Genomic DNA, 11,746 nt, shown 5'->3' on the forward strand with positions numbered 1-11,746 from the left:
CTCACAACTCTGTGCGGCCCACATTCGGTTCTCTACAGGGGACTGCTCGCCCTTCTCCTCCCCCAATCCTCACTCCTGCTCCCTCCCCAGGTAATCTCCCCAAACTTCAGGTTGCACTTTCTTTCTTCTGAGGTTTTCCCTGATAGCCTTGGTCTGCTTAGATGGCCCTCCTCTGGGCTCCCAGAGCCCCCTCTGTGAACCTATGGTTTAGACTTAACAGGCAACTGTAATAAAATATAGTAACAATAAATTAATAAAAAAAAAAACAACTGTAGTAACTTGTCCCTTACTTCCACCAAACCCTGTGCTCCACAAAGGCAGAGCCATGTCTAAGTCAACTTCATGTCCCTAGTGCTTAGTCTGTTAAGTGAACAGTTGTTGTTGTTATTTGCCATCGGGTCGGCCCCCTTCTCCTAGTGTCCCCTCCTTTGGGTTTCCCGAGGCAGTTATCACTACGGAAGTAGGATTGCCCAACCTTCCTTCCGAGGAGTGGCTGGTGGGTTTGAACCACCAGCCTCCTGGTTAGCAGTCAAGTGCCTTTAGGCACTATGCTACCAAAGCTCCTAAGTGAACAGTGGGAGGAAGGAACCAATGACTGAAGGTCAGTAGATGAGTAAAAACTGTACCAAGAATAGACTCCAGTCTACATACGAATAACGAGAAAACGAGAGAGAGAGGACGAAGCAGTTAACGGAGCACAAAGGCTGTGGAAAAGACCCTGAATGCCTTAAAGGCCTCTTTCAAAGACAGGGTTAGCCCAAGGTAAGGAATAGAGCCCAGATGTTCAGACAGGCCCTTGCGTGGCTGAAATAGCCATGCTGAAAACAGTGTCTTCCCCTAAGCAGAGAGAATCCATGGATAACAGAGTGTGGCAGGCAAAACAAAGGCCTCCAGAAAACCTCCCATGGACCTCAGAGCTGAGGGGAGGGAGGTTTCATAAACTTTGAAGAGAAGGTATCTGTATCTGGGAATGAGAGGGGGCAGCACAAACCATCCCTCAGCCTTCACCTAGTGGCCACGGAGCCTGGGGCACCAACAGTGAAGTGTTCAGCTGCCAATGAAAGGCTGGCAGTTCAAACCCACCCAGTGACTGCAGGAGACAGACCTGGTGACCTGCTCCTGTAGAGATTACAGTCAAGAACACCCTGTGGGGCGGTTCCCTTCTGTCCCGTGGGGTCGCCGTGAGTCAGAGTTGACAGGACAGCACCCAGCGACAAGGTGCTCCCAGGAGCGTTGCAAACCAGGCACACATGCACCTAACGCACACATTAGCAACGCTCACCAAGGGCGAGGCCCACGAAATGCAGGCCGTCCTCTTAGCACCACTGTACAAATCCTCCCGGCCCTGCAAGGGCTGTCTCCAGTACCCCTTGCCGTATTCATGTGTCCCTGGTATCTGATCAAGAATGACTTCTTCCTGGAATCCCTTCAGTCTCTCAAGACCTTTCCAACAGACTGTGTGATGGGACCTACCTTCTTAGCTAGCCCCCCATGACAGTCTGAACTTACTGAAGGCACACATGGCACCTTCCTCAGCTCTGTAATCCTACAGTACAGGGAAGGTGGTCTGTCCCAGAATGAACATTCAGGACATATCCATTGGACTGAAGGGCATCTGCTCTGCAAATGTGTAGTCATCAAGACACGAGACAGGAAGTACAATGAAATGATAGGCTTTGGCTTTGAAATGAGAAAAAACACTGTTGGCAGGATCCAGAAAAATGCACAAAGTAGGCAGGTGCTGAGTTAGGATGCCAGCCTAGAAGAGCCTAAAGAGCTAAGCCTCACAGAGGGACAGGGTCAGCTCCAGGGCCAGTTGCTCAGAAAGGCAGCTACCGGTTTCCAGGGAGGCAACCTGTGGCCCACAGTGAGTCGGAACAGCGAATACTGGCAGTGAGAATTCACACACTCAGCCCCTGAACTGGGCTAGAATTTACCTTCACTTTCTTTAGCACCAAAGTCAAACTTCCTTGAACACTTCTGTTCCACTCATGTATGTCAGAGCCTGTCCAATAGCCCCGCTCTATTCATAAATGTATCACCTGGTCGAAATGGTCCACACTCCACAACTCACTCACCCCCAAGAACTGCCAGAGCTTTGTCCTGAGCTGCCTCCCACCATGACCGCAGCAAAGGAAAGCTAAGGCCCCAAGGAGCCACTGACACCCCCCCCCCCGACCGCAGCGTCTTACCAGCTGGTACTGGCGGCTGTACAGGTCATGGCAGTTGTTGAAGATGTACTCATAGGTGGAGTTCAAGCAGGCCTTCACACAGTCCTTCACCACCTGGCTGGCTCTCGGGGGGCTCTGCAGCTCCTGGACCTGCCAATGAGCAGGAGGAACATGAGCACAGTCCTGCTCATCCGGGTGGGACCTTCCAGGATTCTTCCAAAGCTCCCCAGATTCCTTCGTCTCCCTATGGGTCCCTGCGCCTTGCTCTGGGTTGAAGTTGCCAGGACAGATGACGGGCAGACCATCCAGCCCATCCTTGTTGATCCACGGTCTATGTGTTCTCTCAGAACTAACCCAGGAAGCAGGTCTCTAAAAATGTGAGCTCAGAGGTGCTGACAACTGTAGCCTCAAACTCTACCAGTGATACTTATTCTGCCCAGTCACGCCCCACACAGCCCACCCCTTACCTTCATTCTGAAGAAAGTAATGCTGGTCAGCAAATCCACTGTGGATTTCAAGTCCTGAAGCCGCTCGGGGCTCCCAGCAGGGAAATTATTCTATTGCAGACCAAGCAAGTGTAAGAAAGGAGCGGCCAGATACGAAGCCTTCCCATCCACATCCCATCCACAGCAATGAAATCGGAAGCCTCCCGGACTGCCACCCACTGGGATTCTCCCTCGTGGAGCGGGACAGAAAAGGCTAGAAGGCTACAGGCCTCCCTCTCTTTCCCACTGACAGAGACAAGCCCCCGCCCAAAGGAGAGGTCTACCCTCCCCAGCCCGGAAAGCCACACGTCCTTCCCCCAACCCTACTTCCCATGCATTGTGTGGGCATTTGCACAAATGCACACATGTACACAGATACCCCTACACACACTTTTCTTGGGTGGAGATTCTTAGACCCAAAGTCAGTTCTTCAAAAGTTACATTCTAACTGTATATCCGGGAATATAAGTGGAACCACACTCAGCCCAGACTGAGATCCAGGACTGGTCCTTCTGTACAGAGGATCCCAGCCCCTCCTCTGCTCTGCAGCCTCGGAGAGCAGAGCAGAGCTCCGAGCAGAACTGCCCACGAGGTTGCAGGCCTTCCTGCCACACCTCACGTCATTCCCTCTGGCGCGAACTTTGGGGGGAAGCTGCCAGGGAGCGCTGGAGCGAGATGGCTGAGCCGTCTCCACGTCAAGGGATGGGGCTTTAATAGTTCAACAGCCACTGATATGCCAACAGGAGACATACAGTCAGGCTCTCCATTACTCGTGCAGATGGAGGGCACTGAAGCGCAGCTAATCAACCTTCACGTCTGTTTTAGCGCAAGGTGGTTTCATACTTACTTTTTAATGTGGGCATATCGCCTGTTCCGAAAAGTCACAACACTTTAAAGCAAGTACTTGAGCAGGTCTGAGAAGATCCACCTCAGGAGGGGCTGAGAAACGGCCCACTGCCTTATCCTGCCCCTCCCAGGAACCCATCCTCCTAATATATGTATTTCCTCCCTGTGTGCTAGGAATGGACATGACCTTTGACATCTGTCCGAGCCAAGCTACTCTCTCTCTCACTAGACAGTTTTCACACCTCCTCTGGAAAATGAGGAGAGGGGGGAGACAAGAAGGAAATGTAATTAAGGACCTAACTTTTATAAGGGCATCTCCGGGAGACATTCTCCTCAGGAGAGTCCTCCTGAAAGCGTCCTCAGGGAATGCGAGGCTGAGGGTGGAGAGCGAACTGCCTGCAGGAGCAGGCTACCTGCTGCCGTCACACCCTGCAGGCCCCTGGCATTTACAGAACCTCAGCTGTTGGATGTGGCTGTGAGGACATGAACCAATCTTCACCTTTACAGCCCAGACTGGCTTGGTTTACGGGGTCCCTGGATGGACAGATGCTGTCTGCCGCCCCCACCCCCGCCCCACAGCCACGTCTTCTCTTACCCTGTACGTGGACAGGTCGATTCTCAGCGAGTTGTGCAGCTGGTCCAGCAGTTTCACAAATCTCTCTTTCTGAGGGTGGGAAACAAAGAGGGAAGAGAGGGGGACGTATCTCTGAGCTCCCTGGACAGGAGCAGAAACAGCAGCACCTCCGGGGATTCGAAAGGATGGGAGGAGCACTGGGGTGGGGAGCCCGTGGAGAGAAGAACACACAGTGGGCAGAAACGGGATCAGGGGTCCCCGTCTCTCTCAGCAGTTCTTTCCCACACTGGGAAATCTCATCCTGCCAAGAGGAAAGCCAAGCCCCGGGTGGGAAATAGCCAGTTCGGTACAAGAAACAACAGGAGATGAGCTGGGCATGTCCATCCCCTTGGGACTAACATCTTAACTGGATCAAGGAAAGCCCAACACACTCTCCACCTTGTTCCTGAATCCATGGTGTCCTGTCTGGGAGTAGTTCATGACACTTACACAGCCAAAGCCTGGCCGTGATGATGGGAGGCAGAGATACTGATCCATTTGGAAGAAGAGTTACACTTTTTAAATGTTAAAATGAATAGTATATTATTTCAATAGTTGATTCTTACAGAAAAACATAATGTGGAACTGTGTGCCTGTAGGCTGCTGGCACAGCACTGCTAGGACTCACATATTGACCATGTCATATATCATTAGATATCAAGTAAATACACAATGGATTAAGACAGATGGAAAAGGTATCTGACTGACTGTGATAGTTGGAGCTGTGTGTCAACTTGCCTGGACCACAATTCTGTGTGGTTTAAGCAGTTGTGATGTGGTTATTCCCATGATGGGGTCAGATGAGTATGTTTTGAGCACCCAATCTGTTGAAAGGGAGTTTCCCTAGGGGTATGGCCTGCTTCCAGTATATTTATGGACATCCTGGGGAAAGAGACATTCTTCTATGAATCGGGATTCTGTTGTGCTGCCTACAACTGTCCATGAGTGAACAATCCACCACTGGGCCTGGAGATCTTGGTTTGTCATTTGTTGGAGTCCACAGCCAGTAGACTGCTTGCCAATCTTGAGCTCCTCAGCCCCTGCAGCTGCCTGAGTCAGGAAAAGCCTCCAGCTTGATGTTTGATCCAACAACTTTGGACTTGCCAGCTTCTACAAGTGTGTGAGTCATTTACCTAAGATAAATTTCTCTTTCTCTCTTTATATAAGCTTTACTGGTTTTGCTTCTCTAGAGAACCCAGTCTAACACACTGGCTTAGTCAGCAGCATAAATTCTTCATCAGAAAGACTCTATTAACAACAACAAAATGGTCAGTACAGAAAACAGGGCTTCGAGACTCAGTGGACTGGGGGTACCAGCAATTCACCCCTAAAGAGGTAGTCCTTGTGCTGGATCAGAGATACTCATCCAGTTTATATCGAACTTAAGGCAGGTGGCATTCTGATTAGTGACTCAGTTTCCAAGATTCCTTCACACCAGGAAAGGGCAAGCCCTGAATAAGGGAACTAGGCCAAATGCCAGAATGGAATGGCCTCAGGGACTTTCCAAGGCCCTAGGATCTGTCAGAGAAAACCAGATTTACTGATGACAAATGGGTGGCACCCCACTCACCCCAAAGTTGGAGGCTGCGAAACGGTCGGATGCAGAGACGTTAGTGGACGCGGTCGTGTGGGCGTAGTAGGCGTTGATGTTGGCCAGTAAGGTGCTCATGACGGCTGGCACACCAGGACACATGTATTTGGAGGACAGACATGCAAAGTGCCTGAAAAACAGAGCAGTTTCAGCCTCAAAGACTCGTAGGGCTTACAACAAAGACCATGGCATCCAAAGATCTCTCTGATGTATACGAAGCATCCAGTCACCTAGGCATGCGAGGCTCTTCATAATTTATTTATTCACATGTACATTCAGTGAAAGCCTACTGTGTGCCAGGCTCTGCACTAAGTACTGTTGTTATGTGCTGTCAAGTCGGCCCTGACTCATAGCGACCCCTCCTTGGGTTGCCGAGGCAGTTATCACTATGGAAGTAGACTGCCCAACCTTCTTTCCGAGGAGTGGCTGGTGGGTTTGAACCACCAGCCTTCTGGTTAGCAGTCAAGTGCCTTAGGCACTATGCTACCAGAGCTCCTAAGTATTAGGAACCCAAAGATTTGATAGTCTCGCAGAGAAAGCCAGTGCTGGCAAAACACCCATTGGCATCAACCTGATGCCAACTCATAGCAACCACAGGACAAAGTAGATCTGCCCTGTCCAAGGCTGCAATCTTTATGGAAATAAATTGCCACATCTTTCTTGTTTAGAGAACCACTGGTTGGTTCAGACCGCTGACCTGTGGGTTAGCAGCTGAGTGCCTGAGCCCCATTACACCAGGGCTCCGAGTGCTGGTATGTAAGTCTGAGGCACGTGAATGACCTTAATCAGAAGGGTCAGTGGTTAGAAGACTTTAGCCAAAGGTTTCCCAAGAAGGAATGGCTGCATCTTCAAAGAGCAGCAGGCCCCTCGGTGGCTCAGTTTCCAGCCAAACAATAGACAGGTCTACAAAGGGAAGACTCTTGGCACTGGTCAAGCTGAAAGAACTGAAGAGAAACTCAGGCCTCAAGTTGCAATATTGAAGGAGTCAATGGGCAATATATTCAATGATGCAGGAAGCATCAAAAGAAGAAGGAAGGAATACACACAGTCACTGTATCAAAAGAACAGATCGATGATCAACAACTGATGATACTGAAGGAAGAAGTCCAAGCTGCACTGAGGGAATTTGTGAAAAACAAGCCTCCAGGACGGATGGAATACTCATTGAGATGTTTCAATGAGCAGACGCCCTGCTGGAGGCACTCACTCATCTACGCCAAGGAATTTGGAAGACAGCTACCTGGTCAATTGACTGGAAGAGATCCGTATTTGTACCCATTCCAAAGAAAGGTGAGCCCACAGAATGCGGAAATTTTCAAACAATATCATTAACATCATGTGCAAGTAACATTTTACTGAAGAGAATTCAAAAATGGTTGCAGCAGTACACTGACAGGGCACTTCCAGAAATTCAAGCTGGATTCTGAAGAGGATGTGGAACAAGGGCTATCATTGCTGATGGCAGATGTATCTTGGGTGAAAGCAAAGAATACCAGAAAGATGTTTACCTGTGTTTTACTGACTATGCAAAAACATTTGACTGTGTTGATCATCACAAATTGTGGATAATATGGCAAAGAATGGGAATTACAGAACACTTAATTGTTCTCATGAGGAACCTGTATATAGACCAAGAGGCGTCATTCAAACAGACCAAGGGGACATTGTATGGTTTAAAATCAGGAAGGGTGTGTGTCATGGCTGTGTCCTTTCACCATATTTATTCAGTCTGTATGCTGAGCAAATCATCTGAGAAACTGGATTATATGAAGAACATGGCATCAGGACTGGAGGAAGACTCATTAACAATCTGCAATATGCAGACAATACAACCTTGCTTGTGAAAGTGAGGATGACTTGAAGTATTTACTGATGAAGATTAAAGATTACAGTCTGCAGTACGGATTACACCTCAATATAAAGAAAACAAAAATCCTCATAACTGGACCAATAAACAGCATCATGATAAATGGAGAAAAGATTGTAGTTGTCAGGCATTTCATTTTACTTGGATCCACAACCAACACCCACGGAAGCAGCAGTCAAGAAATCAGACATTGTACTACCCTGGGCGAATCTGCTGACAAAGGCCTCTTTAAAGTGTTAAAAAGCAAAGGTGTCACTTCAAAGACTAAGGTCAGCCTAACCCAAGCCATGGTATCTTCAATCGCCTCATATCCATGTGAAAGTTGAACAATAAATAAGGAAGACTGAAGAAGAGTTGATGCCTTTGAATTGCGGTGTTTGCAAAGACTCCTCAAAATACCATGAACTGCCAGAAGAACGAACAAATCTGTCCTGGAAGAAGCATAGCCGGAATGCTCCTCACAAGCCAGAATGGCCAGACTTCATCTCACCTACTTTGGTCATGTTGTCAGAAGGGACTATTACCTGGTGAAGAGTATCACGAAGCAGAGCGTCAGTGAAAAGGGAAAGGCCCTCAACAAGACGGACTGACACCGTGGCTGCCACGACGGACTCAGGTACAGCAAGGGGCGTGAGCCTGGGCAGGACCGGGCAGGGTTTCGTTCCGTTGTACGAAGAGTCACTACAAGTCAGAGCTGACTCAATGGCACTTAACAACACACAGTGAACAACTGACACAAGGGAGGTTCACACCCCTTACAGCAATCAGCCATTTCAGATCAAAAGGGCAACATTTGCCCACAAAGTTCATAAGGCAGGAGGAAGGGTTAGGAAAGAAGCAAGAATGGCAAATAAGAAACAGAGGGACAAAGTGGGATGAGTGATGTTACACTCAGGGGACTGTAACCAACAACACGAAAGAAAATGTGTGTCAACTGTTGAATGGAAAACTGATTTGCTCTGTAAACTTTCACCCAAATCACAATAAAAAGTGAAAAACAAACTAAGTAACTAAATAAAACAAGACCCCTCCACCCCAAAAAAAAGAGAAAAAAGGAGTCGTAAAAATGAATCTAACAGAGCAGTGCCTGGTCAGAGGGAAACTACAATTCAAATACAGTCATAACCCGGAAGCCTCAGCTCAGTTCCAGCAGAGTGTTTGGTGAAGGAGTAGCATGAGATGAGGGAAACAAACAAGGAAAGGAGTTTATACTCATAGTACACAAAAACATTGTTCCACATCCTACTTTGGCGAGTAGCAACTGGAATCTTAAAAGCTTCCAAGTGGCTATCTAGATACAACGATGGGTCTCTTCTCCCCCAGAGCAAAGAAGAAATAAGAAAACCAAAGATGTATGGAAACAATTAGTCCAAGGGACTGGTACACCATGCAATCCTCAGCCTATATTGACTATGAGGCCAGAAGAACTAGATGGTGCCTGGCTACCACTGTCAACCACTCGGAGGGGAATCTATATAGGAGATCCTGGATAGAGAGGGAGAACAATGTGGAACAAAACTCAAAATCATAAAAAAAAAAAAAAAAAAAAAAAAAAAAGGGACCAGGTTTGCTGGTCTGACAGAGCCTGGTGGAACCTGAGACTATGGCCCCTGGCTGCCCTTCAGGTCTGGAACTGAGCCCACTCCTGTGGCTTCCAGGCAAACAAAAGACAGGCATATGAGCTACATATTTACATTAGGTAGATACACTCCTTGGAGGGATCAATCATGGGAGAACAGAAGGGCTGCGTGTGCACAGGGAGACAGCTCAGGGGGCAGGAGTGCATGGGAGGGAAGGACACAGGGAAGAGGTGATATGAGGAGGAAGGAGGAGGGGAGCTGCTGCATTGTGGGAGACTGCAGTCAATGTCATGAGACATGTATGTGAGCTGCTGTACGGAAGATGAATTTGCTCTGTAAACTTTAATCCAAATCACATTTAAAAACATTAAAAAAAAAAAAGGAGTTTATATTAAAAGCTACAGTACACTTTTTAAAGAAATTTCTATTGTGATTTGGGTGAGAGTTTACAGAGCAAATTCATTTTCCATACAGCAGTTCACACACATTTTTGCCTCATGACATTGATTGCAATTCCCCACAATGCAACAGCTTCTTCTCACTTCCTCCCTGTAGTTACCTCTTCCCTGTGTCCTTCTTTCCCGTTTCCCTGGGCAAATACTGCCCTGATTGATTATTCTAAGGAGTGTATCTACCTGATGAAAATGTTCACCACATATGCCTGTCTACTGTTTAACTGGAAGCCACAGGAGTGAGTTCAATTCCAGACCTGAACGGTAACTAGAGGTCTGTGCTGGTTATGTTTGTGTGTCAACTTAGCTGGGCCTGGTTGAATGGCTGGGCAGCTGGTGATGGTTATTCCCCATGATGAGATTGGCAGTCAACTCCATGGTGGGATCTACCACAAGCAGCTGAGTAGCTGCCTTAGGGATGTGGTCTGCCTCCTGTATATAAGGAGAAGCTTTGGGAATGGTCTCTAGCCTATGGCACACTTGGACCCTGCATGTAGCCATGTTGTTGCTCAGCAGCCTGCCATGCTCTGCCGACCCTGGGACTTAAAACGGACTTAAGTTAATGGGCTGACGTGTGGTTTGGTAACATCCGGACTATGCCTTTTTACTTGTTAACCTTGGGCCTTCCCATCATCAGCAGCCAACAGCTGTCTGAGTGAAGAAAAGCCTCTAGCTCCAGTGGGCCGGGAGCAGGAGGCAGAGCTGCACCCCAAGGTTGAGGGGCTTTCATCCAGCCCCTAGAGGCTGGCACTTTGAACTTGGACTTAAAGCCTCCAAATTGTAAGAATAAACTCCTGTTTGTTAAGGCCATCCCATTTGTGGTAATATTTCTTGTCAGAGTGGCACTAGGTAACCAGAACAGGGCCATATTCTCAGAGGTCTCACCAGGCTCTATAAGATCAGCAAACCTGGTCTAAAAGCTAGAGTAAGTTTCAAAATGAGGATAGTGGGATTAAGTACGTCTTCAAAAAATGTCACTGATGGAAAACTGGATGAGAAGAGTTGGAAAGGGATGAGACTAAGACAGCCCAGTTTGAGTTCCAGCAATAGTAGTGGATTAAACTACTTCAGCAGACAAGCTAGAGGCATCGGAGGCTGACTGCGGATCTGGGCAGCAAGTGAGGAGAAGTTTAGACTGATTCCTAAATCTGTTTGGAGCCCTGGCTAGAAATGGTCAATTTACTAAACAAGGAACGTAGGATGATGAGCAGATTAGCAGAGAGGGCGGAGATTTGCATCCTGGCCACGCTGAGCGGGGGTGCGTGTGGGAGCACCCTGGAAGCGGACTGGGATGGGTCTGCAGCGCAGGGAAAGGTCTGACGTGGAGCAAAAGATCCGGGCTCCTTGGCCCCAAGGCAGTGGCTGAAGTCACAGGTTCTGATGAGTTGGGAGAGTGACAGAATAAGAGTGGCAGGCGGCCATGCTCTACCCTTACGTCCGCCATGTTTCTTCCCTCCATCTGGGCCGAACTTCTTGCTAGTCTCTGAATATGCTATGTTCTGCTGCATCTCAGCACTTCTGCACACGCCCTACAAGAAATACCTTCTCTCCTTTTCTATTTCAGAACTCAGTTCAAGTGTTACCTCTCTAAGGACCCCGTTCCTGACATGAAAAAGAGCTCTGGTGGGGCAACAGCTAAGGCATTCATCAAATCCACCAGCCGCTATGCAGGAGAAAGACGAGGCAGTCTGCTTCCCTAAAAAGACTGACATCTTGGAAACCCTCTGGGGCTGTTCCACTCTGTCCTCTAGGGGCACTGTGAGTTGGATCAACTCCATGGTAGTGGCTTTGCTTCCATGAACATTGACAGCCTTGGAAACCCTCTGGGGCGGTTTCACTCTGTTCTCTAGGGGCGCTGTGAGTCAGAATTGACTCTATGTCAGTGGGTGTGGTTTGGGCTTTGTTTCCGTGAAGACTGACAGCCTTGGAGACCTTGTGGGCAGTTCCACTCTGTCCTGTAGGGGCGCTGTGGGTCAGAATGGACTCCATGGCAGTGGGTGTGGTTTGGGCTTTGTTTCCGTGAAGATTGACAGCCTTGGAGACCCTGTGGTGCAGTTCCACTCTGTCCTCTAGGGGCGCTGTGGGTCAGAATGGACTCCATGGCAGTGGGTGTGGTTTGGGCTTTGTTTCCATGAAGATTG

General features: G+C 48.5%; 1 protein-coding gene across 1 annotated transcript in view; it reads right to left on the reverse strand.

Moving 5' to 3' along the window:
• Positions 1-11,746, reverse strand: part of UNC13B (unc-13 homolog B) — a 184,792-nt gene that overhangs the window by 17,135 nt on the left and 155,911 nt on the right. The window contains exons 21-24 of the mRNA XM_007947023.1: positions 5,686-5,836; positions 4,098-4,166; positions 2,639-2,728; positions 2,193-2,321 (exon numbers count right to left, since the gene is read on the reverse strand). Of these exons, the coding sequence (XP_007945214.1) occupies positions 2,193-2,321; positions 2,639-2,728; positions 4,098-4,166; positions 5,686-5,836 (439 nt within the window). The remainder of the gene's footprint in view (positions 1-2,192; positions 2,322-2,638; positions 2,729-4,097; positions 4,167-5,685; positions 5,837-11,746) is intronic.

Source organism: Orycteropus afer, unplaced genomic scaffold (assembly GCF_000298275.1).
Source record: "Orycteropus afer afer isolate SDZICR_OR568_19922 unplaced genomic scaffold, OryAfe1.0 scaffold00174, whole genome shotgun sequence".
NCBI classification, from domain to species: Eukaryota; Metazoa; Chordata; class Mammalia; order Tubulidentata; family Orycteropodidae; genus Orycteropus; species Orycteropus afer.